We start from the raw sequence: 27,999 nt of genomic DNA on the forward strand, positions 1-27,999 counted from the left end.
TCTTCTAAAAAAAAAAGTTTATTAATTTATTAACAAATGTACAATTTCTATTCAGTGCCGACAGTATTTGCTACATACTTTGGTGTAAATCGGAGAGTTCCTCCCCTCGTTTCAACAAGGAACCAAGTGAAAAATCAGAGTTTACTCGGCCCTTTGTACTCAATATTGATACAGGGAAAAAAAATTCTCCGCCAATTGGTTGAGTATTGGCGTCTTACTTTTTAAATCCGACATGTACCAAAACCACTGTACAACTTCCTTTCGTCAACATTGATTGTGGAAAACCAACAGTAGGGCTTTTCCAAGAGACCTAGAAGCCTACATTCAACACCTGGTCAAGAATCAACAGCACATCCTCTTCACATCCACATGGCAGGACAACGTTGCCAGCCAAAACCCCTTGATACGCTCTGTCTGGATCAGAAACATTAACCTGCTTCCCCCCCCCCCCCCCCCCCCCCCCCCCCCCCACAGATTCCCTCAATCCAACATTTGATGTAAAAAAAAAAAAGGACTCGAGACAAGAGGCTAGCACTGACAAAGTAGAACACTTAGAAAAGATTTAATATTAATTAAAATGTACATCCTCTCTCCCAGGCCGGAACCCTGGTCTCCTGGGAAGGTCATACAGGGCTGCTGTAGATCCCTCCTCCATTGGTCTCTGCGTTTTGAGAATTAAGTAGTTTCATAGTAGTTTCAGGACATTGTTCCAAAAGGGGATTTTTTTTTAGGTATTCCCATTTGCATTCCAAATCAAGTTCTGTGCTCTATTTCTCATTGTGAAAGACACACTTGATTACTGGCGGTCAGAGAACCACTTACACGTGTTCCAGAAAGTCATCACGCAGGGGAAAAAAGAAAAATAGGGAAACTGCAGAATTTCTGCTCTCTTGCTCATATTTTGCACGAACAAAAAACCACCACAAGTACACCCAGGACATGAAAATATACATACATATATATTCATGAGATATATACATATATATATATATATAATTATATATATATATATATATGTATATATGTATAGAAAACGTCTTATTTACTCCATTATGTACAATTTTCACAAGCAGTCCAGGAAAGGTTCTCAGAGATGAAGCACGGCTTCATTCAATAACTACTCCCCCCCCCACCTCCAAATTCCTCAGAATCCAAAGTGTCAAATATCAGAAAAAAATAATCCAGGGGTACTCAAGCAATATTTTCAACCATTTCCCGTATGAGACTGCCCAATCCTATGTCCAAATCTTCGATCCGGGCCATCGTCCGAAGCGTACGACGAACTGTTGATGGATGAAGCAGAAGGTGGGTGGGGTGGGCGTGTCTGTCGGAGGGGAGAAGGGCGACAGGCCAGCCCACACGGGAGCAGTGCTGAAGCCCTAGTAGATAACCTCGTAGACAGTGGCCTTCTTGTCTCCAGAACCCGTCACGATGTATTTATCATCCGCCGAGATGTCACAGCTCAGGACGGACGAAGACTCCTTGGACTGTGCAACAACGTGAAAAGAACCAATATTAGAAGTCGGTATTGGTACATAATATTTTACTTCTAGGACTAGCTCGAGTAACATGCACAGAAATGGTTTCTGCAACTGACCTTTTTGGTCATTGCAGGTATTGAAAGAAATAATGAATAAAATAGTTTTCCTGCCAAGGGACCACGCCATTAGCTGTCTAGCCAACGCTGGCCCAACTACTGTGATGTGCGCAATCCCATTTCAATACACTAATAAACTCTCTTCAGATAGAATTGTTAATTTCAGATCTAGATGTTTTAACACCGCTAAAATAAAGGAATCTATATTAAACCATGTCACCTAAAACAAACATTTAATACAATCTTTGTATTTTTGTAATTCACATGAGCACATGCAGAAAGTACAGTATTTTTCATTATGATTTACCTGGAATATGCTCGCCCCATACGGAGTCCTCCAGGCATTGAGCAGGTTGTCCTTCCCCGTGCTGACAAACCACTTCCCTGGTAACACAACGGGAGAGTTGAAACAGCCAAGTGGACGCATGAAGCACACAAACTGAGACCACTAACTAAAGCTTCAAAACCAAATGTTAGCCTCTGGGCCCAAATTCTAAGTTATGGAAAGATTAATCCTAACATTTTGGTCACAAATGATGTAGTCTGGCTGAACGGAAGTGGACAGCGTCTATTGCCTAGCGTCGGATTTGGCCGCGACTCCTCCCCTTCCGGTTGCTGGCGTTCCCGTATTGTGCTCCCCCTCAAACTCGGAAACTAGGCAGTATGGCGAGTTTTGAAGAGGACTTTGACGGCGCTGTAAAGTTGGCATGTTTGGCTCTTTCCGTCGAAAATTGCAAAGAACTGCAAAAGATTTGCTTACAGCATTTGCTGAGGAAGAAAGATGTTCTATTTTGCATGGACACCGCTGCTGCTTCCCGGGCTTAGCCCCGCCCTAGACGATTGTGATTGGTTTAAAGAAATAAAAACAGGCCCGCCCAGTTTCCCCACGGATAGACGGCTCGAGGTAGCGTGGCTCCAGACCATTCTACTTGCTGTAGTTTGGTCTGGCTTTGCGAGACTACAAATGATGCAACCTTCTTTACTTTAATATTAGTTCATAAACAAACTGCCTAAATTATCCTTGAATGGAGGTTAGTTTGCATTTATACCACCACTGTAGCAAAGATATCTATTGTCGACACAGGCTTCCAGTCTAGCTCGTGAGCACCCCTTTTGGTGCTCACGATCGGAGTGAGCACGGAGTGCGGGATGTTCACGCTTTTGCTTCCTTACATCACACCTTTAAAGTTTAGACCTCTGATGTTCTTGCCTACAATGTGTCTATAAAAGTGATGAGGATTCGTTGTCTCATCGAAAATGCTTGGTTAACACTCCCAGTGTGTCTTACAATGAACATGCTCCATTAAATCAGATATTTTGCCGTCAAGAAGTGTCCTACAAGGAATGATAATCATCAGTGTGTCACAACGCATTCAACAAACAATCTTCAGCACAGAGTGTGTTTGTTTGTGTGTGTGCGGAGTGTGCGCGTGTTTGTGTGCGTGTGTGTGCGCGTGTCTCTCTTTGCGCATTAACTTACCGCAGTAGGCGAACTTGAGGGACAGAACACAGCTCTCGTGCAGGTGCAGCTGGTATTTGTCGGGCTTGGTGTGGTGAAGCACCTCCACGTTGCTACTCTCCATGCCCACGGCCAGCCACTCCCCGGTCGGGCAGTAGCCCAGCGAGAAGATCTGTAGCACAGACAAAAGTGGGTCAAGGGGTTGCATCAGGTACGTCGCTGCTTACGATGAGGGCCCTGACTGCCAATATTACTGTGCTCTTTTGTAAGGAAGACCTGATTGCATCATAAAGGCCTAGCCAAATGATCCTTCGTTAAGTTTTGGACTCAGACATTGGAAAAAGATTGGAATACAGTGGTAGCACTTTGAAACCCTCACCCTCATAAATTACTACTCTTCTCTTAAGAACAAGGAGGACTGTGTGTGTGTGTGTGTGTGTGTGTGTGTGTGTGTGTGTGTGTGTGTGTGTGTGTGTGTGTGTGTGTGTGTGTGTGTGTGTGTGTGTGTGTGTGTGTGTGTGTGTGTGTGTGTACCTGGGAGGTGAAGTCATGCTGCTGGAGCTGCCGGCCCTCCCTCAGGTCCCAGGACCGGACCGTGTTGTCCAGGCCCCCCGTCCACAGCTTGGTCCCGTCGTGGGAGATGTCGATACAGCTGGCCCCGTCCGTGTGCCCCTGGAACTGCCTGGGGTTACAGGGATACACACGCACGTCAGTAACACACAACCACTTCTAAAATCTCTTCAGGATTCTTTTATTTTTTTAGGAATAGGTAAACGCATGATGTGCGTTCAGCGTTGCCAGCGTTGCTAACCCTGAATTCCTTTGGACTTGAGAGCCGAGGCCAAACTTAGCATCGTCCCTACCCTTGGCGTAGCGGACCTCTCGAATTCTTCAACCTGATGCTGTTCTCAAAGTTCAAACAATTTAAACCTTGCCACCAGTTGACGTGGAGCCCTCAAAGCGCATCCAATCAGATTACAGCTATTTTTTGCTATTTTCCAACCCAATTCGAGAGAGAAAGAGACCCATTGAAGGTTCACTGAACGGCTTTATTCATTTCTAAACCTTAAACCATGATTTATGAGTAAAAAGCATTGGCTGTATACTGAATGCCCAACATAGTATAATTCCAAGGCTTTTCTGGACACTCATTATGTTTTCAGTTCACTATTGCTAAACAAAGAACCGAAAGAACTCCCTTCACACGGCTGGAAATATCCATCCTGATGGCGAACACACACACACACACACACACACTTTGCTTTCTTTCAGACCACGAGGCGTGTCTGGGGGGCGACCATAACAGAAGGCGGGGCAAAAGGCGTGTGCGCGTGTTCTGACCTGACGAGCGTCTGGTTGTGGAGGTCCCACACAGCGATGTTCCCGTCGGAGCAGCAGGAGAAGCAGACCTTGGCGTCGGGGCTGATGGCCAGGGCGTAGCAGGCCGGGGCCGACGACGTCAGCTCCGCCTTGATGCGCGGCGTCGGGGACGCCAGGTCCCAGATGGTCAGCGTGCTGGCCTCGCCGCCCACGATCAGGGTGCGGCCGTCGGGCAGCAGCTTGCAGGAGCGGATGTAGTTATCTCTGTTCTGGTGGAGACACGGACCGATGGGGGGGAAGAGCTCATCATGAAAGGGGCAGAGGACGTGAGATGAGAAGACAAACCGTGAGCACCTTAATGGGCACCTCGTTTCAGCTATCCTCAATTTCCTGGCAGGACGTTATTAAGGCATATCCGACTAATTTTGTCTTTCAACCCACTCATTTTTGTGTGATAACTTCAGCTACTTCCCTTTAAGTAGATGTTAAAGTATAAAGTGCTGCTACTCATTTTGTTTAATATATTTCTAGGAAACTCCTGCACTTCCAGCAAAGGTTAAATGATGAGCTTGACTATGCAATTACTATACATTATGAGGAAATCACAGAGGGTAGGGAATCCCAATAAACTAAGATAAAACTGAAGATCAGGCTCCCCATTAGCACCTTACACCGATGCAAGGTGGAATAGATGAAAGCGCACACCTCAGAGATCCTATAAACTTCGAGTGAATTACAGTGCCGCAGGGGTACGGCAGCGTGTGTGCGCGCATACTTTAGTGCATGTTGAGTGAACTTTACTAACTCCTTCAGCGAAGATAAGTCCCATCCCTACTTAATACACAAGAGCAGCTTTTTGCTGACGAGTGAATTTTGCCTTTCTTTAAATGCAGCTCTTTCTGCAAAGGGTAAAAAAAAAAAAAAAAAGTAAAGTTGCAGTTGTCAGCTTTAACGAGAGAAAGAGAGAGCCCGTCAGGACGCTGACGAGCGAGCGAGATAGAGTGAGAGCGAGAGATCAGAGAAGCAGAGGTTCCTGGGTGAATTAAAACGGCACCCTGGTGGCTCCATAAGAACCCATCAGATGCTGACCTCACTTTAAATGGGCCGTGCGGGTGGAGGCAGAGTGGAGGCATCAAACCGAGCAGCCAGGAGTGGGGTAGTCGTGACAACGTAACGGAACGGGTAATGGCGTAATGTTGGACGGGGTCGGCCGATCAGAACATTACATTTCTTTTTTCCCACGCGAGCATTTTTCTTGCATTATATAGGATATAATTCCAATCTCAATTAAAGTCGAGGAAAGCAAGTGTGGATGAAATACATCAACCGACTCACTGATTCAATTTATTCATGTTATTATATAAGATACTTTGGTATAAATAGTATTAAATATGCTAAACATACACTTGACAGTGAAACTAAATTCTCAAATCGGAAATGAGGGTAATGCCCCAAACAAAATGTATATAAATAGACGGTGCTCACCAGGCAGTCGAGCTGGGAGACGGGGCTCTTGCTGCCCGGCTGGCTGATGTCCCAGATCTTCACGCAGCCCTTGCCGCCGGTGTAGACGTGGCGGGTGGGGTTACTGATGGTGACGGCGCACACCACCTCACCGTGGCTCAGCGTATTGATCTGCCGCGCGTGCCGCGGGATGCCGGGACCAATCAGCGCGTCCGGAGGGAAGGGCACCGGCTGCATCTGGCCGTCCGCGCTCACGTGAAAAGAATAAGCCCTGGCCCAGGGGGAGGGTCAAGGGGTCAAGGGGTCAATGCGATGTACAGCCGACGGCTCGAAACATCACATACATTCGCTTTTTTCATTTATTAAAAGGGCCTTCCAACAGCCGCTTGGTTTTCAGTTTGTTTTTTTCTCCATAACCACACACTTTGTAAAAGAGCCACTTTTCCCTCACCATTCGCATTCCAAAGTTTAATGCTGAACACCAAACTGTGAAAACGCGTCTGTTTGCGGAAACATGAGAACAAGATGGCAGGTACTTACGGTTTACCCCCAGAGATGGAGGTGAGGCTGGCGGGGATGCCTGGGGCCCTCATGTGAGAATGGGGATCAAATCCAGCCTATGCATGCAGCAGGGGGAGAGGAGCCCAACTTTAGCAAACAAGCCATTAGCCTGCAATGCTAAAATGCCGCTAAGCTAACAGTGAAATGTGCAGACATGGCTGGTCTAGTTCTGCAGCAGGCTGTGCCCCAGGGAAGCTCTGTTGCTTACATATGAAGGTACATTTTTCTTCAAAGGCCTAGATTACAATGCTAATCACATTTTTGCTTTAGGGGTTGATCAAACAAAACACCCACGTCACCATTGTTTTTTTTGTGGTACCCCGCACCTGTGCCTAGCACTTATTGAATGATGCCTCCGGTTTTTCTGCATTTTTTTTTTTACCGTGCTTAATAGTTAAACGTATGTTCAACTATTTGCGCTTGGCATGGCTTACAAAATGTCCAACAACGACGAGAAGCAGATTTTGGCCGTGTTATACAATTGTCTCGTTTCAAAGAGGACTATGACAGTCAAGCTACCAGCCACTTTACTCCCCACTCGTAAAGGGAAACCGATGAGACGCCATCAAGACAATTCACAACTGACCATCGGCGAGCGGCCATAGGCGGCCGCCGCGGCAGCGCTCATCTGCGGCGAGATGTGAAGGCCGGCGTACACCCCGGGGTTAGTCAGGGCGCCGTTCATCTCGTGGTGGCCCATCATTGCGAAGGGCGTGCCGTAGGAGCCGGCGATGGACAGCGGCGTGCGCAGCGCAGGAGCGGCTGAGGAGGCGGGAATCACGAAGGCACGACAGGCATCAGATATTAATCCATTGAGGCGTCGTGTCTATCAGGGCGTGTGTATGGCGTGCGTGTGTCAAGTGTACCGATGGCGTCCATGCCCGGGGGCTTGCCCATGGCGAGGGGCCGTAGTCCGGGTGTTGAGCTGGTGCCGGGTGTGGGGGCCTCGTTCCTGGGTGTCGGGGTGTTGGACTTCAGCCCCGGCGTGGACGACTTGTCGTTCTAGGGGGAGAGGAGATTCTCCTTTAGCTCGAGCAATCTTTTGGTATTGTCTCATTTTAACCCCGAAGGATCGACAACACAACCGTGTCCTGAAAAACCCTTTGCCCAGGAGGGCGGGAAAACAATCCCCCGCGGAGAGTGGAGAGTGGCCCCCGGTGGATAAAGGAAATCCTGAGGGGAGCCGAGCCAAAGGCACTGCTTAATCCAATCCTGCACTGACACTTTATTACAGGCCGTGTCTGCACGCGCGTGCGTGCGTGCGGGCGTGCGTGCGTTTGCATGGGCTGGTACGTGTGCATATGGATCGGGGTCATACCGGCACATAGTTGAACCCTTTGCTTAGCATTCAGTCTGGAAACAAGCTGAACACCTCCTCTTAATTTGTCTTTGCCGATCCCGGGAGAAAACGGGAACTTCCTCGGGTGAACGGCCCTAATTGAGCCACAGGGAATGAGAGCTACAGCGTTGCAGGGGAGGCGGAGGCGGCCATTGCGCAGCTCAGAGAGCTGGTGTCAGGCTACCTGGTCATTACATCCCACAGAGCACCGTGGACCACCGGCCCCGTACAGCTGTGTAGTGTGTCTCTGAGACGGAGTGGAGCGATAGATTAAAGGATAAAAAAAGATGGAGGGGATTACGGAAGACGGACCAGAGTCGACTGCTCCGGTGCCGCTGCGCCTCGGGGGCTACTTATTGCTTGGGGGAGGGGAGGACCCTAGGTAGAAATTGCCATTTATTGGCTAAGCTATTAAAGGAGATCAGGGGTCATCAGGGATCAATCCCCCAGCCCGATGATACTCCGCCCTCTGCCCGCCCTGCGGTGTAAGCCTGTGCCGTCCACTTGGGCACTTGACCAAAGCTGCTTTACTCTCCCGCCCCCATCTACCCCATCTGAGCCCACTCCTCTTCCTCGTCTACGGCCACCTCATCGGCAGACTCACGTGGGCGTGGTCCTTGGCTTTGGAGGAGGGCGTGCTCCCCGACGACGTCACCGAGGCGGGGCTGTTGGGCCCGCCGTCCTTCTTCAGCACCCGCGATTTGTCCAGACCGTTCTCTGGCGGCGAGTGGGCGGGGCTAGCCCTGGGCGTGGCCGGGTCCTAGAGATGGAGAGAGAGCGTGGGACACAGAGTGAAATAACAAGAGATACAAACACAAGGACTCTGAGCCAACAGACCAGAGGAAAGCCAAAGGCCTATTTGGGAGTCAAACAACTGGGAGCCACGTGGGCAAATAATACAAACAGACACAGGAAGACTTTCAGGAACAACTAATTAGTTGTGGAACAACCAATTCTACACATTAGGCGTAAGTTAGGTGCATCAGCTGTGTGTGGTTTACCGGATCCTCACCTCATTGGACACATCCACCACCAAATCATCGCTCTTCTCTCCATCACTGTCCTGTAGGGGAGGATATAGCACACTCAGCTCTCCTTACATACAGAAACCTATATCTGCAGTGGCCAACGATCAACTCGATCCAAGTATAACAAAGTATGACGCTCATGATAGGGCAACAATGATTAGTCAGTGATTCGATAAGTGGAACAACGGAAATCGAATCTATTCCAATTTTGATATTCGCTTAATCATTCAAGTACAAATAACAAATATTTGCTGCTTAATGTTGCAATTCAAATATTTGGTTCATAGATCATTGCAAGAGGAAAAAATACTTTGAACTCTGGTAACTTGTGGACTAAATGATTAAATCGAAAGAAAATAATAGTTTGATCAATTGACAAAAAATAACCCTAGCCCTATTGTGTCCAAACACACACCTCAATAATACTATAATTTCTTTAAGTGCTAAAAATGCAACATAGTCTGACAGGTAGTGTTGTTTCGAATTCCACGGCTGCTGAGAGAGAGAAAATGGCGGGAGCACTCACGTATCGACTCATGCTGTCCTTGTCGTCCACCTTTCGTTTCTTGTTGTCCAAGCCGTAGTCCGAGGAGCCGCGGTGCTTCTCACTGGCCGCGCGCAGGCTGTCCGACGGCGACACCGAGTTATTCTGCCCGGCAACACAACAACAAGCATCACGTTAGCCACAGTCCATCTGCTTTATTTTAAACCAACCGCCAAGAGGATCTAATGACGTAATATAACCACATCCGTGTATCCACTGCCCACCTACAATATATCTTTAAGAAAATCTTTATATTAGTATACATCTCAAAGCCAGCTAATAAACTCAGCTAGCTCAGAATTAGTGAGTTTATGATGATTGTAGGGTCATGGGCCTAAACCCCACATGATTTTCCTCGTCAATAAATTTAAATGCATTTAATAGATATAGTATAGATAAAGATTCTGCATTGCTGCTTTGACAAAAACAAACACGAGAGAGCGAGAGCGAGAGCGAGAGCGAGAGAGAGAGAGAGAGAGAGAGCGCTAAGCAAACTGGTTTGCATTTGGTTCGGATCCTTTATATTGATATGCTTTACATGTGATCACCAATCAACCCGGGAGTGCTAGTAGACCTGGGAGAGACCACCACTGAATGAAAAGAACTGGCTGTGGATTTCACTTGTGGCTCCAGACTGCACAATAGCGACCATGGAGCAAGCAACCTAATGCTGTCTGAGAGGGGAAGTGGAGGATTGTGGGAAGGCTCCAACCAGCCAACAGCTAAGCCACTGAGGCATGGTGATAGGGGAGGGGAGGGGAGGGGAGGGGGACGGAGTTCAGCTGAGCTAACATGTGTGCTTGTTGCTGGTGCACGGTGTAAAAACACAGCCAATGTGATGAGACAAAATAAGACATTGAGCAAACACACACAAACACACGGGTGTTTACAAGGGGAAAATATATGATAAAAAAAAAGCAGGCTATGTTGCTCAAAGCTATGTGAAGCATGGCTTTTAAACTGGAACCAAGTTGTGTGAATATGACACGCATACCTGATGACACACAGCTAATCCAAATAAAAAAGAGCAACTCGGGCAACAGGCAAACGCCAACCAAAACAGCATGGATAAGAGGAGCCATTGTATGTGTGCGTGTGCGTGTGTGTGAGTCAAAGAACAGGAACCTGTGTGTGAGTGGCTTCAAAAGGACATAGTCGTGAGTGAAAAGCAAGCGATGAACTGCGTGAGTGAGAGTCCTTGTGAAATGCGAGGAAGGAAGTGAAGGAAGAGGGAGAAGGAGAGACGGGGGCACAGCCGCCTCTCATCCGCCAACCCGGGGAACTTGATCAAGAGTGGCATGTGAATGGCAACAAAGAGAGCGGACAAAACGGTGCCTCAGAAAAGGGCCAAGAGAGTGACAAAGAGAGAAAAAGAGAGAAATAAACCGAAGCCAAAAACCAGGCCAAAAACAGAGAATGGACTTGGAAGCCAGGTTGAGTTAGCTCCCTGCTAGTGGGCATGGCCGGCCCGGCTGGCACACGCTCAGAAACTGCAGAGAAGGCTTTTCTTCCCGTCTTTTTTTATAGTCTGGCCACTGATGCGTTGGATCTGCCAACCAGCCAGACAGGCGGAGGGTTTGCGCGCCCACACGAGTGTCTATGTGCCTTTGTGTGTACATGAGCGCAGGTGCACCGGTGAGCGCGCGCGCGTGCGTGTGTGAGAGAAAGCGAGAGTGAAAGAGAGCCTTGAAGCCAGTGCAGTTTTATTTAATGTGCCATGCCAATACTGTTCAACAGCCTGACAAATCCCAGCCTTCACCAGCGTGAGCAGAGAGGGGGGGGGGGGGACATCAGAATGCGGATAAGATGAGACAGAGACAGAGAGAGAGACAGAGCTGATCAGTGTTCGGTGGCACGTTGCCGCGAGACCGCTGTGGGGCCCTCCTCTTGGACGTCACACAAATAATCTGACACACAAACACACACGCACACAAAACCCCTCAACACCAACCCCGCCAATTACCACCATTCAATCCTTGTCCCAATTGTATAAACAAAAAAAGAATCGCTCCATCGACTAAAGAATCTACTGCGGCGATACAAGTGAAGTTCCAGCAACCGAGCGCGTAACCCGAGGACGGAAGGTTGTCCCTGTAGACGGACGCCACCCGCCTGTGACGGGTGACTCTTGGAGCACATTAACCCTGACGATCGCTATCCCACGACCCAAAGAGAACTTGTGCGTCAGTGTGTCTGTGTCGAAAGTGTGCGTCTGTATGCGCGTGACGTTTCTAATCAGCAGTGAGTTGGAGGAGGTAGACGGTTACTGTTTCCTGTTAAAGACATGGGTGGGCCCGTTCAGGCTGGACACTCGGTAGCAACTCAATCGGTGAGCGCTGAGTGAAGGAGAGACTCTGGCCATCTAATAAACAAAGACTTCAGATGCAGAGCAGAGCAGAGCAGAGCAGAGCAGAGCAGAGCAGAGCGAGAGAGAGAGAGAGAGAGAGAGACACAAAGCTACAGCAGTGAGATAAATAAAGACAAATAAAGGAGGCCGATATAGTCCAACAGAAGAAGGGGGGGGAGGGAAAGTAGAGCCGTGAATGAATGGTACGATCAATAAACAAGCCAAGGAGAAGAGAAAGCCGGATGGTGGACCCCGACACAGAATACAGTAAATCCATGGGGGGGCGGACGAGGACATGCAAAGTCCCTTTTAATTGTGCTGAAATTAAAGACGCCGTCGGGGCGCTAATCCGCCGCCAGTGATGGGACTCATTTTCCAGATGGATCCGATAGTGCCTTTAGAACTGGCCGCAGTTGAATCATTTTGTTATTTGATTTTGGTGAGCTTAGCAGAGCTACGCCCCGCACCGTTGGGCTTTTGCACAGGGAGAAGGGGTTAACATGTGGTACTCGCATGCCAAAAGGAGCTCAGCACGAGGAACAAAGGGGACTTAGTAAGGACATGTAAAACAAAAAAAATAGACATGGAAGGAACTTAAAAGGACAGGGAACGTACCGTACTTGACTCGCGCTCTTTCACCAGGGGAATGGCCAGTGGAGAGTGAAAGGATGACGGACCAAGAGGGAAAAAATTAAAACACGAGTTAGTATGGAAGGATTAACAGTGGGCTACAGTAGGAATCTACAAAAGTACAGCCGTCCACAACCACAGGCGAGGCACGCCGCCTGGATATCGTCCAGGCGGTTAAGCGCCTGGACGATAATCGCTGTAGTCTTGTTCTCGAACACCGAAATGCAGCGTGACAACCTCCCACTCTACCAACACAGCCCATCTCCACCGCCATGCATCGCCGCAGCCTCCCACTCCACTCAAATATCTCCACACCCACAGAAAAATAAATGTAATAAAAACAAATGTCAGTCAGCCCAGAAGGAGTGCACTCCCACCGTGTGCGTTTCTAGTTTGGAATCTGACCCTCGTGCATACGCAATGTGTCCCCAGCCCTGGGAGTGTTCCCGCGGACGACGCGGCGTTTCCGTGCGGCCGGCGGTGCTTCTCCTCACCTCTGTGCTCCAGGTCGTGGTGGTTCTTCTCATCCTTGACGGGCAGATGGGCCTGGCTGCCCAGGGCCCCCAGGGCCAGCAGGCCGGAGCCCGCTCCGGTCACAGGGGGCAGGCCTGGGGGCTGGAGGCCTGACGGGTGGGGGGGCAACTGGATGGGAGGCCCGTGGGCAGCGTGAGAGAGGTGCTGGGCCTGGAGCTGCTGCTGCTGTAGTAGAGGAGGGGGGAGGGGGGGGGGGGGGAACAGAAGACAGGACAAGTGGGTCGGGCTGGGAAGAGAGTCCATGACTGACGTGATGCATGTTCGTTGTTCTGTTTGGGACATGGCGCAGCTTGGCTGCTCAAGACCCTCCACCTTGTGCTGAACCTGGAAGGGGGCTAACCTGGGTTCATTTCATTCCCTCTCTCTTTCAACACACTTTCCTTTCCATGAAGAAACCCAAGAAAATCGATACATCTATCAATAACCAGCAACAGGGCATGATAATTCTATGCGCCAGGCGTCGAACAATGACATTTCCAGTCAAATTTCTGGTACCAATGGGATACCCGTCAAGGCGTTCCCCTATGCATGTCACGTTATTAGGCGTTAAAGAAAAATCTAAAACAAAAAGGCTTTGGGTTGGTGCTCTAGGTTCACGTTTGGTAGTTCCTGCAGCCAAACTACTCTGGTTTCTGCCCTACACCATCTTAAAACCTCAATATCTCTCAAGTACAATTCCCCTGGTGAACTAGGAGAGCTCAGCCAACCCTCCCGTTGTATGATGTTAAGCAGACACCGGAGAACACGCACACACACGCGCACACACACACACACACACACGCGCGCGCGCACACGCACACACGCACCTTATCGTCTGTGGGAGTGGAGACAAAGGAGTGCAAAGATGGACAGGAGTTAAAACATCCACTCAACCGACAGGGAAGAGAGTACTTTAAAACCAGGTTAAATAACACTTAGCCCATCCATCAACTGCCTCTGAGAGGCAACAAAGGCAGAGACAATACTGGGAGAAAAACAATCCTAGCTAGCTAGAAGATTTTTTAGCTTATCAACAAGCCCAACAGCCATATTTGGGGAACATGAAGGAAACCAAGGAGACCGGTGTATATCTAAAGTCTTTATGGGGGATTAAGCTTTGTCCCCAAGCAGAATAAAAAACTAAAAACAAAGCCATTATTCAAAAGGCTCATTATGTTGTGCTAGACCCACAGCGGTAAAACGGATAAGCCACGTAGCTGCAGCATTGCCAAATCGATATTGAACCGGTGCGCCGTGCCTAGGCCTTGTTGTGATGAAAGCGATAAAAAATGAGAACGAGGAGCGAGGGGAGGAGAAAAAAATAAAATGAGTGAGATAGTGGGGGAGGGAGGTTAAGAATCAGAAAATAACAAGGGAATGAAAGAGAGCGAGGGATTGAAGCAGTGACATCCCCGTTGAGTGTGCCTAATGAGAAAAGCATGCGGGGATGATCATCAAGAAGCCTCATTAGCAGACCATTGCTGAATAGAGCGAGAGAAGAGAAAAAAAGAGAGAAAAAAAAAAAGGGAAAGTACGGCGGCGTTGAAAGCGATGAAAAAAAAAAGAAGAGGAAAATAAATTGCTTCCATTTCAGTGTTCACGGTTAAGGAGCCTGGCTTCGTCTCACACTTCTGTTTTTTTTTCTCCGTTTCTTTTTTCATTAAGTGCAAAATGCCGTCTGGGCTTACACAACTTCCACGGGAAACATGCAATTAAAAAGGTAACCAGGTGAAGCAGACTCCCTGCAGAACCGGGCAGAATGAGCGCTAAACCCAGACGGGCTGACAGCGGAGCTAACAAGTCTGGAAACCATTGCCAGTTTCCCTTTCCCCAACGACCTGCCATGGGAGGTCAGGCTAGGGAAACATAACAGCCTTTATCTCTGAAAGGCTGCCCCGAAAAACCATTCCTGTTGACTGTGATTTACGATTCTCTTGTCAGTGCCATGTTTGGCTCTTTTATGGAGGTCATTTTATAATCTAATCTCTTACCCATCAAACATTTATGTAGTCGTAGCATCGGTTTATTGTTCTACGGCCCTCTTGCTTAAGCAGATAGTGCCACTATTATTAAGTTAACGGTTTCACAATAGTTAACTAAGAACAATGCGGCTTGATGCTCAACACACTAGCTCGCTAACCACGTAGTGGTCCGCCATGAGGAAGGTTCGATGCCCACCAGCGGTCCAATGGCGCAAGTCTTTCCCCCTCTTCTTCAACCCACTTTTAGTCTCTCTTCACTGTACCGTCCATGAAGTCACAGAAAAATGCCTAAAGGCTGGAGGAATTCAACAAAAGCAAAGGATGAAAAATGAACGTTTGTCCTCCCCCTTTCCAAATAGCATGCACACAGTTAGAGCCAAATTCATTCCTTCACTCTTTGTCCACCACTCTTTGTTTTATACACATTTACAATTAAGGCTAGGTGAATAAGCAACGAACTACGGCGGTAGCTTATTCTGATACTGTTCAAACCATGGTTAAAAACAGTGGTAGCAGGTGAAGCTTGTCAGAAATGCCCTTTCAAGTTATATGCCCAACAAGCTGCAGCTGACACAGCACTATGTCAACGCAACGGGAACTGTGTTCCCCATTTACGTGAGGGAGAGGCAAAAGCACCTTGTAGTCTGAAATAGTGACCTGTACTTATGACTAAACCTCATTGACTAATGTTTAGTCAGGTGTGGCTCACACGTGATCACGTTTGAAGAGCAATGTATGCAAACCAAAAAGACTTGGCTCCTTGCAAACAAAGTGCGAGGTCAAGCAAGGAAAAAAAACAACGATAAGTGGGTATTGTAAAGGTTGACGTTCTGTCTCCGGCAGATAAGAAATAGACCCAAGGACTGTTGTAGTTGATAGATAAGATTAAATGCCGACAGTTACTGGCTTTCTCACCATTATCAAACAACAATCCAGTCTTAAAGCTGCTGTAGGTATGATTTGAGGGATGCAGAATAGAACAGAAGAGAGAAAGACATTACAAATAAAAACACCCAAAACTAAACACACCCTCCGATTCTGCTCGCTCCCTCACTACGTTTCTCCAAGTGATAAGAAAGACAGGCCAAATCAGGATAGAAATAATACCATGATTGGCCAGAAATGACCTAGGAGCAGTTCAAACTCTTAACAGTCTTAAACAGAGGGAGGCGCAATCAACCAGAAAATATATTCTGGCAGAGCATTTCACTCACTCAATAGCTGACCGGGTGGCTACGGTGTTTCTAACAAATGAGGAATGATCTGAAATATGCCCTAAAGCAAACTCTTAGATTAAGTTCCAATGCACCTGAGGGTACCAAGTACACATACTTATTTTCACTGTTTTTTGATAGTTGATAAAAAATGTGCAATGCTGTTGACACGTCAAAACATGCAATCAAATTACAGCCTCCGTTTTGCCACAACAATTACCATTCCTCTACATGAACAAATTACCAAAAATACGCTTGTGTTTTAGAGGTCGACATGTTTTTTAATTCCCTGTTCAATGAAAGGCCACACATAATGGTCTCTGTGTGCTTTGAGGGGGCAGGCATCTGCGGGTAGCGGCCGGAAGCGCTAAAGCAATGTATTGTTTATTGGCCAACAGTCACCTTTACTGTGGTGTGGGACAGGGTGAAAGGTCCTGCATTCCCTCACATAACACCGTGACACATAGCACCTGGGGGCCCCTCCTGGCAGCCATCCAGCAGGGAATTACACCGCACTTATGAGGACTACTGTAGCAGGCTGGCTGGCGCACACGGACACACACACCCCCACACACACACACACACACACACAAGATTGATCACCTGCCATGTCTTCCAACTAATTAAACCATTTCTTTCCTTGCATGTGTTCTCACACACACATTTTTATAAAGTGTGTGTGTGTTTCTGGCAAGAAGGTGGAGCGGGTGTCTGCGTGCCTGTCTTAATGGAGCATGGGGACAGGAAGCAGCCAGCGCTGAGACAGTCATTTGAAAACACCAGAAGTAATTATCTTGGAAACAGGGGTTGGGTGAGGGTGTAAGGGGGGCTGGAGCTCCTGGCTCATTTCCCGTTAATTGAATCTCGATATCTGCCTCAGATTAGACGGGACCTCTACTACTAGCGCCTAGCCGCTGGCTCACCACTATGACCGAGAGGGCCAATCAAAAGGCCCAAGACCTCCATCTGGGTATTGGAAACCAGCAGGCCCCTTTCAGCTTCTAAACGAGAACAGATGGTGTCGATCTCAGAGAGAGAGAGAGAGAGATTGGGTGGTGGGGGGAAACCAATCACTGGCTATCCTGTTGACAGCCTAGAGGTGGATGGGTAGGGTCAACCACATGGTCGGATTCAGGGCTAGACCTGTGATATTGAGTCAGCAGTATCTGACCTAATTTTTACCTTTGCATTCTTATATTTATAAAAAACGGGGCATCGTCTATACTAACTTAGCTCATGCAACAACTGAGGAAACATCCAGCCCTGGAGTCTTAGGACTCATGCTCAACCCGAGTGCGTACCACGCAAATCCCTGTTCCAGCCATGATACTATCTGGTATCTTAGCCACTTGGATTCCCTAATGCTATTGGGTCAGAGGTAGGGGCAAGTCTGCTGGCTGCAACCTCTTATCCAATTAAAGCAGTCCAGGCAAAGTCTGAAATCGGAGACAAACACTGATCTGATCATGGCCTGACAAATGCTTAATCATAAGCGGTGAGCCTGCCTGACCTGCCAAAAATCACACTGTCACTACTGCATGAGATGTGATGAAACCTTTATAAAAAAAAATTGTGTAGTGTGATCTTAATATATATATATTTTCTTATCTACCCATTCCAAGCCTTTTATTCAATTATTGAGCACTCAATGTTCATGCCTGTTAAAGGTGCAAAGCGTAGAATTTAGTGGCATCCAGCGGTGAGGCTGCAGAAGACAACCAACTGAATATATCACCCCCTTACTATTCTCTTTACAACACCTGTACTAGATCATTTAATTGAAACTTGTTTCTATCAAAAACGAGTTGTCTCCAGAGCCGTTGGTCCATTCAGGGCTACTATGGAAACATGGCAGGGCCTGGCAGATTACCTACTCCCTATGTAGATAGAAAGTACTCATTCTAAGGTAATGAGAAAACAGCCATTCTTATTCCCATGGGATACTATACAAACTATAAACACTTATGGCCTTTATAATTCATTTCTGCCAAGTGTGTCTTGCCAGATGCCACTTAATTCGCCACACTTCACCCATTATTATGTTTCATCCTTTTGTTACTATGATTATCATCACCATTTCACAAACAATGCAAACATTCATTCAAAACTTTATAAACCAACAGAAACGGGGGCCAATCTGCACGACTATAGTGGGTGATTATGCTGCCGTAAGTACATTGAAAACGGAGAAGATCTAAATTGTTGGCTATGTGAACTCCCAACAAATTTCAAATGTGATGCCCTTCCCACCGTACAATCTGACTGCTAATCGCTAGCTTATCGCAAATGCCCTAATGCCGTCTGAAAAAAAAGTCTCCACTGACTAAGAGCTACCACTCACTGTTTGTGTGCAGATTTGCCCCCCTGAATCCGAGGTGAACTGAAGAAAAAAAAGAGTATACACACGGTTAGGGGCAGATTGGGAAGTCCACGTACCCCGATGATGGCATTCAGCTCGGTCATAGTCACCTGTTTAGCTCGTTCTACAGCCTGGGCCACCTGCTGCTGGTGCTGCCCAAACACACATACAGACACATACACACATATTAAAACATTACATTATGTTACCCCCTGAGTAAAAAACTGATAAAAAAAAAGATTAGCTTCCCCTGACACAATACCCACATAACATCAGTAGTAAAAGGACAAAGTCAGCTAACTGCTACATTGTACTACAGTTATAATAATTGCAACACTGTCTGACACAATCTGTAGCTAATAAGTACAATGCTCGATTGGCAGTGACTATATGGACGCCCATTGGTCATTTTCATGTTCCACAGAACTGTCTAAATGTCCATTACATAAACACATGTGCTTTCTTTTACAAATAAAATAAATAAAAATAGATTTCTCTTGGCATGCTTACCTCTTGTGACAAGAAAGGCATAATCTGAGCCAGGATTGCATTGAGACGCTTGGCAATCTCAGTCTGTAAGAGAAGAGAGAGAATACATCATCAGCGACTATAGGTACTCCCACAACAAAAGTGACTTCCATAGATATATTTCTCAGAAGCATACAAATACTCAAAACACTTCAAACAGAAATAAAAAAAATGTCTCCGTCTAAAAGTCCATCTGCTCCCCGTAATTGTTAACTAAATGCGAGCCGTCCCTGATCGCATTTGGTCCTTCCTCTGTCCTGCCCTCTGGTAGATGGGGCCTTATTTCATTAGGAGGCTCAAATATGCTAATGCCATCTGGCTGGAGAGAGGCTAATCAGGGCCATACTTCACAATTACTGCCCGTGGAGGGAGCTGGGGTCTGGGGCCAGACAAGCTAACTCGCCGGCCTTATCCATCAGGGCTCTTGCTGGCTTGCCGAGAACAAGCCGGGATAGAAAGAGAGTCTGGAGTGTAAGAGGATACCCGGGTACCCGAGTGAACGAGGAGCACTTTACGGAGCACGGGATGGAAAAATAGATGCGCAGCATCCAAATGTCCAATGGACCCGACACGCCATATCCATTTGCCCTTTTTAAGAAAGCTCCGGTTTCCACCGAGAGGAGATGAGGGAGTGGGGGGGAGAAGCACAAACGCATAGAACAGGACAAAGGGGGAGATGAATGAAACTGGAGAGGTGGAGAGAAGAGAAATAGGGATGTATTAAAAAAAAAACTGCTCTGATTTGAAAGCAGAGTAATGTGGTTTGACCGAAGCGGGAAAGGTGAACTAATTGATTTGAAGGGATTATGGGGGCGAAGGTCCAGCAGTTGTGTGTGTATGTGTGTGTGTGCGTATATTAGCACCACTGAATTCCGGTCCTTTGCTCCCCTAACCTTTTGTTTGACTGTGAAAGTAAAGGGTTGATTATGGTTCCACGTTCATGCAACGCAAAGACCACGCAGTCGCTTCGACGTAGTCATGCAGCTTTTTGGTTTTGTGTCGGGTTTACGTGTCACTCTGCATGTCCGTGGTAAAGAGAGAACAACTGGAAGCTGAATACGACTCAAACAATGTGCAACAGAAACAAGATAGGCTGCTAGTTGATCGTCATTATTTCGAAGTCTATGATGACGGATTACTGGAGAGTAAAAACAAAAAGAAGGTTACGGCTATGAAGGCAAAAGTTAAATGTTTTGCCAATGATTCTTTACGTACAAAGTAGATTGCCGGAAATGATATAGTTAGCGGACCAGTCACAGCCTTTGCGGCTGAGTCGCCGCGACAAAAGGTTAACATTTTTGGGAGGTGCACGTCAGGCCCTGGCCGTGTCCAAAGGAGGGTCCGCAAGGACGTAACAAGTCCGTAACCCCCTTGCGTTGCGTCAATGTGGAACCATAAAGAGCCCTCAAATGGAGCGCAGTGGAGAGAAGAGAGGGAGGTGGGGGGGGAATGGGGAGGTGCTATTGGCTTCTGTCACAACTGTAGTGTCATTCATTTTAGGTCTGGGGGGGGTTGGGGGCTGTCATGAATTATCTCACAACCCTCCCCCTGTCTGACCTTAAGCCCCCTGCTCCAACCCCCTCCTGTACAACACATTGTCCTAATCTCCTCTACAGCCCCTCCCCCCCCCCATCTTTCCTCATCCTTCCTCAAAATTCCTCTCCATCTTCTGTTGCCGGGGCAACGCTATCTGCTGCGGCTGATCGTTATGTAAATTGGACTGGGGCCCCTGACCAGAACAGCCTGTAAAATCATATTAGACGCACAGAGGCAGGTCATTAAATTGAATTTTCGGCCCCGTCAATCTGATCGGCACGGGAAATTAATGAGGGATAACTGGGGGAGATTGGAGGAGGGTGGGGGAGAGAGAAGGAGAGCTTTAGAGGGAGGGGCGGAGATGGTAGAAAAGAACAGGAGCGCTAGACTCATGGGACACAGCCATCATTGCAACAGCATACCACTGGTAACCTTAAAAGGTCAAGCGTTCAGTGAAAAATCATCCATTTGGGCGACTCAAATCGAACCATTTGAAAAGCACATGCCCCCTTTCTCTATTGGATCTGTTACGTTTATTTTTGTGTTTCCATGTGTTAAAAGGAAAGGATAATAGGTATACGTTTATCGGAATACAAAATAAATAAATAAAGCCATTTGTTTCTTCCATGTGCAGACATTTCTTTGCAAAATGCTTGACTATGCTACACAAAGGCTTTAGACACAAAATACAATGTGACAACTATTTTAGAGGGTGGGGCATTTTTTTTTATCAATACACGACATCCAATGACAGCACACAATCTTGAATGACTTAAATTTGTCCTTTGAGGCACCAATTTTCCCCAGAGTGCATTTAGATTCCACAGAGACAGAAGCTGGAAATAAGAGTTAGACGTCAGTTAAAGCCACTGAAAAACAAGCCCTTGAGCCGGCAGAGGCTTTTCCCCGAGGCTCCACATTACAGGTACTCAGGGGTGGTCTGGGAGTGCTAGTGCATGGAGAGGGCCTCCCTCTTCCTCTCATTTCTCTCCCTCATTCCGTCTTCAATGGTGGGCACCAAAGCACCATTTGACTGTTTGACTCCGTCAACGTGGAGCCTCCTCTCCCAGCGTTAAGATGACGTACTACGCCGAGAGCTCGGATGGGTGTACGATGGAAGCAGCGGCTGGGGAATGAACAAGCCTCCAAGTTTAGGCTGCTGAGGCACTACTAGGCTAGCGCAACGTTTACTCTGGATAACCACACGTGGCCCGTGCGATCCATACACGGTCGCAAAAAAACCCCAGCCTCTTTCCTGCCGATGTGTGCCCCAAGCAGAGGTTCAACAACTGATTTTGTCTGGCGTCGTCAACAATTAGCTGACGTACTACAAAGACATGTGGCTGCGAAAGAAAAAGCTTTTGCTTGCATTTCACTACACCACAACAATACACACCAAAAAATAACACTGGTAGGCTGAATAAACACATTCACCGGACTCTGCTCGTGGAGTCGACCAATGATAATAATGGCCGCCTTTGCCTCCATTAGCCTCCCCAGTGCCCCTGATAGAATGCGCGTGTCCTCTAGTTTGCTTTGAGTCACAGCCAAGTCGGACATCATCACCCCTGCAAATAATTCCAAGAATTCGGTATACATTATTCATTTGCAAACGCTTTTCCTCTTGCTCACCCGCTCTCTTGCCCTCTCCTACAACCCCACTCGCACTCTCTCCCTACCAGCCAAACAGAGCGCAGCATCGCTTTCTCTTAAAGAACCACTTTGTGGCCCTCATCGCCTACTACCACTCCTCGTTCTCCACAAGTGCTCCATTGTTTTTAATTAGGAGACATTTATGTGGTTGTAAAAAAATACAATAAAAGAGACATATTTCAGTCAGTGACCGAAGTAAGAGCTGGATGGAATACTCGAAAATATTCTACAGCACAGCACGAAGCCAAATTTCAATCTTACTATGAAGGATTTTCTAGCTATATGTTTTTTGTTTTACTGCATTTGCCAAGAAGGGGAAAATAATACATCCAGTTAGTATACTTGAATGGTTTCTTCACATTACAGCAGGGATAAATGAGACACACACACACACACACACACAGTCAGCGGGGCACACTGTAGAGGCAGCCTAATGAGCTGCGCTAATTAAAATCACTTATTGACAGCAAAGAGGGCGATTACCTCCGCCCTGCACTCTGCACCATCGTAAGAGAAGCTGTCAAAACAAATCACCCCCCAAGCAGCCCTACAGAGCCACAGTACTGCTTGCTAGTCCTCCCTCATCACGGAGGGTAAGCCCGCTCTGGCTTCCAATTACTACCCGCGTGCACGTGTTTATATATACATATATATATATATATTTATATATTTATATATATATACATACACATACACACACACACACACATTTGTTTTACGGTGCTAACGTACCAAATATGTTGAGTTTCAACGTATATTTCAACGTGTATGCATAAACGTGGGTGTGGTGCTCACCCTCTTCCTCTCTCCCGCCAGCTTCGTAGCGTTCTCTAGAGGACGACGACAAAAACACTGCCTCCCCCTCCCCCCCCCTCCCTTCACTACACAATAAATCTTCAACACAAGGGAAGTAATATGCCTGCATCCAATAATCCAGCCCCCCTGCTACCGCCCCTATCTTTCTACACACACACACACACACACACACCTGCCCTGCCCCCCCCCCCCCCCCCCCACATCCAATAAGGGGCACAGCCGAGGGCTGTCGGTTTACCTCGCGCTGATGTCATCACAAACACTCGTTCACCGGGGATGAAGGAGTGGGGGGTGGGGGAGATCATGCATAATTCACGGCCGTCTCCGTCAAAGCCGCGGCCTTTTTATTGATAGACGGGGGCGGGGGGGATATGTGCATGCTGGAGCACGGGGGAGGACCAGTCGATTAACCTGTTTACCCTGCGGCACCTCCCCCCGACACAACCCCAACCTCGCTGTTGATGACTAGTGACAACGCGCTCCTGAACGGGGGAGGGAAGGCCAGTAGGCAACAGGCCTCCCTAATACACAAATGGAGGGCTCCTTTACATAGGTGCCATATGCATATACATCTACAGGAGCGCACCTGTGAGGGTGCGGCCGTGTGTGTGTGTGCCGCATCCCCCCCCCCCCCCCCCACACACACACACGGCTGTCTAACTAGGTCATCTACCCCACGACGCCATTAACCTTCTAAATCTGTGTGATGAAGAGACCCCCACCTCCCCGAAATACATTTTCATACATCATACAACCCAGCTAATGAAACCTGGGCCATCATCCGAGGTGATCCATCAAGGGGGTTGGGGAGCAAGGAAGAAATATATGGATAGATACCGTTGGGGGGGGGGGGGGGAGTGTTTAAAGGGCAACGGTGGGGGCGAGAGAGAGAGAGCGAGAGAGAGCGAGAGAGCGAGAGAGAGGATGATAAGGCTAAATGACAGGCCCAAGACAGTTAGTCTGCCTGCAGCACTGGGGCGAGTCCTTCTGCCCAAAGTGAGGCACACGCTACATTGGACCAGTTCACCGCTTCAAAAACACTTGCCTATGTAGTAGTGGTATAGGCCTTACGGTGGATTTGCATGGAAGTGGTTTCCACTGAGCTACATGGACGAGACCCGCCGGTGTGTTCTGGAGGGATGTTCATTCCTGGGCGGCAGCTGAACTAATGAGCCTTTAGCCTCACTGGCACCAGGCGGGGTGCCCCATTGTGCACGACCCGGTGCTAACGTGCACAGGCGCACAGTCATTGCCGGCGTCCATATATGCAGGAGGAGAATCCATAAACACACCATGGAAGAATGAAATCCTCCTTCCTTCCCCTTTCCTTGTCTGCCAAACCTTTGCCTTTAATCTCGTGGAGGTAAAGCCCATCAGACAGACGGCGCTCCTTTGTCTTGTTTGCTTTCGGAGTGTGCACGTACCCATGAAGAACCCAAAACAAGCTAGCTAACAAGCCAGCCAACAGAGCTCATCACGGTTCACACACACACACACACTTTCTGACAATGAGTTACATACCTGTTTGTGCATCTCAATGTTGAGCCCATAGGACATCTCGTAGTACTAAGAAACAAAAACGGAAGAGTGTTATTCAAGTGTTACTTGAATGGAAGGGAAAAACAGAATCCATGTACCTAATACTGGTTCACTACCAAAGAACAGCATAAAATCAAAGACACATGACCATTGTACATGTAGCAATTGTCCTTATTTAATGTTCTCTAACATGTATTCTGATGCCTTTGGGTGTATTAAAATGTAAATGGATCATTAGCCTGTGAATCCAATGGTCAGACAACCAGAATCAAGGAAGGCCTGCGAGTATATCTTACAGACTTTGCACACCTTTCATTTTTAAAATGGTTTCTCACCCCCTAACCCTGGTTCCTCGAAGTGCAATAATATTTAACAAACGTACAGCAGCATTTGGTTAAAGTCAATCGTTGCGAGTACAAACAAGATAAGCACACACATTTGCCCTTAGTTGCATAATTTGCAAGATATGGCATTTACTTTTTCCGAGTGTTTGTCGACTGGTATTTTCTGTACTACTGTGAACCTTTGAATGGGATCAATGTTGCGGTGAAATGGTAAGCACCACTTCTATTTTGCTGCAGTTGACACACAGAGCACTTTGACCCAAACTCAAGACACTTCCGTGGGTTTAATTTGACCCATAACAGCCATGAACATGTCCCACAGTAGAAACCCACCGTCACGGGAAAACTACAGTCCAGAGAAGCATGACTTGACTGAAAATAGGTATCCAAAATATGTGACAAAAGCTTAAAGCTTAAAGCTAAGGCTGCATATGGAGGGTTGGGGGAACCCCATGATTCACCTTGGAAGAGTTATAAACCATACAAAAAAACCTCCAATAAAACGTTCTGATTATTGTACACATCCAGCACACCGATCATTATCCCCGTGGGGGAGGAAAGGGTGGGTGTGGGAATGGGGGGTCATAAAGAGGACTCCAGAACAAAAGGCTGGTGGAGGCCAGTGGCTGTTCACATCCCACACTGATCGGACGTTTAAACCCCAGCTGGATTCCCCCCTGTCCGTCCGTCCGTCCGTCCGCTATAGCTCACAGCAGACAGAAACACATCCATGCCCTTCTATTGGATCATAATGTCTGTATGTTTCAACAAAAATGCTAGCATGCAGGCACACCGCTACCTGTTCACTTTATGCTAATGCTAAAAACATTCGGGACAGCCATGTTTTCCGTTTTCCTTACCATGACATAGTGGCGCTGCATTTCTGTCTTCTCATTTGCCAGCTTATCGTACTCCACTTTGAGGCTGAGAGAGGGAATAAAAAAGGATTGGAAAGTATTAACATTGGTGAATATTTGTGGGGTTGTAAGAATATTATAGTTTATATCTATGTAATATGTAATTTATATATCTTTGTGTAGATAAGAGAGATAAAGCACATATATAGCACAGATAGGCTCTACAGGTAATACCAGTGTACGCTACACACCTGCTCCAAAAAGGCACAAATTAGTAAAAGTTAATGCCTTCTATTGTTTGTAGAAAGTAAAGAAATCTCTTCATTACCTGTGGTACTGGGCTTGCAGAAACTGGAATTCGTCTTTAATTCTGTCACAGGACTCTGCCACTGTAAACTTAAATCCAGGCTGACCTGGCTGGTGAGGTGCCTGCAAACGCATAAATCATACAACTGCTGTAAATGACCCGGCCACACCCTTTTTGCTCTACCAAACCACAAACACATTTTTGTCCATTCGCCAGAGACCAACGACTCAGCGTTGTTTTATGGTCTCATCTTCCCTTTAGCGCGTAACCTGTTTTTCCCCCTCCGGCTGAATGGTGGTTTGTCTGTGTGCACTGTTAGCTGTCCAAGTGTTCCCAAGAGCCCTGCCTGGCGGTTGCTTTTATAATGGTGGGAAGAACTACTATCACTCAACAGCGTGTGCGATGACAGAGGCGGGTCATTGAACGCTCTTCAAAGCACACTGTCAAGGGGTAGGGGTAGTGGTGGTGGTGGTGGGGTGGGAGGCGGCAGGAGAAGATATTTTAATTTGTATTGTGGATTTTAGTGGATTTTGCGGGGGAACAACGTCTGCACATCTAACCAACAATAAATCAACTTGGAGATTAAATTACGCAGGGCGATTGTTGGAAACATGCTGATAGTTATTTGACACACACATAAACACAGGTGTGTGTGTGTGTGTGTGTGTGTGTGTGTGTGTGTGTGTGTGTGTGTGTGTGTGTGTGTGTGTGTGTGTGTGTGTGTGTGTGTGTGTGTGTGTGTGTGTGTGTGTGTGTGTGTGTGCGCGCGTGCGTGCGTGCGTGTGTGTGTCAACTCGACGTTCTAACCATAAATAGTAAGGTGCAGCTCACGAGCTTGCTATGACAAGCTAATTAGGCTACACTTTGAAGGCGGTGCGCGCGGCGCACACAATTGACAAATGGTGACAAAGAGCGCTACTTACCGGATGCCGGCCTTGTGGATACATGTCGAATCCTCCTCACGAGTAAACAGGGTTTTTTTCTCTCCCGCTGTACCGCTGAACGTGCGGTAATCACCGCCACCCCTCCCTTCACACGCAGGATGGCGGCGGACAAAGCACCGTCCTCGGTTGCCAGGGGTACTCGTCGACCCCAATGACTGGATGTCCCCGGGTCTTCGATTGCCTATGTGTTACTGTATCGACACAGAGAATATAACATAACTTACAATTTAAATCAGAATCCACCTTACGATCGCCACGTTAAATGAGCGCCGACATCGTTTGTTTTGTCAACTATAATCGAGCCGATTCGGCTGTCCTTATTGTGTAGGCTATTCATTTGTTGTACTGCGAATCGGTCGCAACAAATGTGTTATTACAATATATAGGCCTACACTACACTCAAAGTTAAAAGCCGTGATCCTAGAAAAATGACAGAACCATCGAACATGTGGAATTAAAAGGCATTTAACAAATAGGAAGTCGTTTACAACCAGAAAACAGATGCAACGGTAGTTTTAGGTCCGGAAGATCATAAATAGCCTACAAGAAGCTGCACTTTCAAAGTGGGCTGCCATAAAGCCACACCAACACCCGTCTTGTTAGCGGCTCTCTTCACGTCGCCTCCTTTTTTTTTTTTTTTTTACCTTTGTGTCGAATGATTTCTCTCCTCGCATGTAGTAATGTGTCCACAGAAAATGTTCAATATCCTTCGCGTATAACCTTCCACGGTGACTGATATGGTAAAAACTCAGTCGGATTTGTATGTAATTCGAGTTGCCCCTCACGAGTCCTTTGAAACCCTATGGTGATCCCGAGGCGCAGCACGACCTGGTGGTGGAGAATGTCTCTCCGTCCAATCGGACGGCGGAAACCCCTCGAACGAAAAGAGTTGTTGACCGCATAGAACTTTAAAGAATGCTTGTATCGTCTCCAATGATACCACACCCGAAGCCCAGTTTGTGAAAAAAAACAAAACAAGAAAATCGTCTAAAAGAATGGTGATTTGAGATATCTTCGTCGTTCCGACATCTGCCAATTGCTTGCATTCGTTTTCGCCGTCGCTTGCTGTACCACACACAGACTGTGCACTGACATGAGGACTCCGCTGCCGAGAGGGG

At 47.4% G+C, this 27,999-nt stretch overlaps 1 protein-coding gene across 10 annotated transcripts; it reads right to left on the minus strand.

The window, feature by feature from the left end:
- On the minus strand, window positions 1-27,991 carry tle3b (TLE family member 3, transcriptional corepressor b). 10 transcript variants are annotated; one of them, XM_060072173.1, is made up of 22 exons: window positions 27,526-27,991; window positions 26,861-27,072; window positions 25,959-26,059; window positions 25,634-25,697; window positions 24,412-24,456; window positions 18,868-18,930; window positions 18,468-18,509; window positions 18,340-18,378; window positions 12,782-12,985; window positions 12,275-12,334; window positions 9,295-9,417; window positions 8,753-8,803; window positions 8,345-8,500; window positions 7,268-7,403; window positions 6,988-7,163; window positions 6,381-6,457; window positions 5,862-6,111; window positions 4,398-4,645; window positions 3,591-3,738; window positions 3,078-3,228; window positions 1,905-1,981; window positions 1-1,487 (listed from the first exon to the last, which is right to left on the minus strand). In XM_060072173.1, the coding sequence occupies exons 2-22, from the start codon at window positions 26,882-26,884 to the stop codon at window positions 1,380-1,382; spliced, it is 2,343 nt and encodes a 780-aa protein (XP_059928156.1). In that variant the 5' UTR covers window positions 26,885-27,072; window positions 27,526-27,991; the 3' UTR covers window positions 1-1,379. The 10 variants fall into 10 exon arrangements, with proteins under 10 accessions (XP_059928156.1, XP_059928155.1, XP_059928160.1 ...); XM_060072172.1 differs by having other exon boundaries at window positions 12,782-12,988; XM_060072177.1 differs by lacking the exon at window positions 18,340-18,378.
- Between the last annotated feature and the right edge of the window lie 8 nt (window positions 27,992-27,999).

Source organism: Gadus macrocephalus, chromosome 14, assembly GCF_031168955.1.
Source record: "Gadus macrocephalus chromosome 14, ASM3116895v1".
NCBI lineage: Eukaryota > Metazoa > Chordata > Actinopteri > Gadiformes > Gadidae > Gadus > Gadus macrocephalus.

Coding starts and splice junctions, on each gene's coding strand:
- tle3b (XM_060072170.1), bottom strand. CDS start 26,884: ATGTATCCACAAGGCCGGCATCCG. Junction 24,457..25,633: donor TGCAGCGCCACTATGTCATG/GTAAGGAAAACG, acceptor TTTGTTTCTTAG/TACTACGAGATGTCCTATGG. Junction 12,989..18,404: donor TTCCCAATCTGCCCCTAACC/GTGTGTATACTC, acceptor CCTCTACTACAG/CAGCAGCAGCTCCAGGCCCA.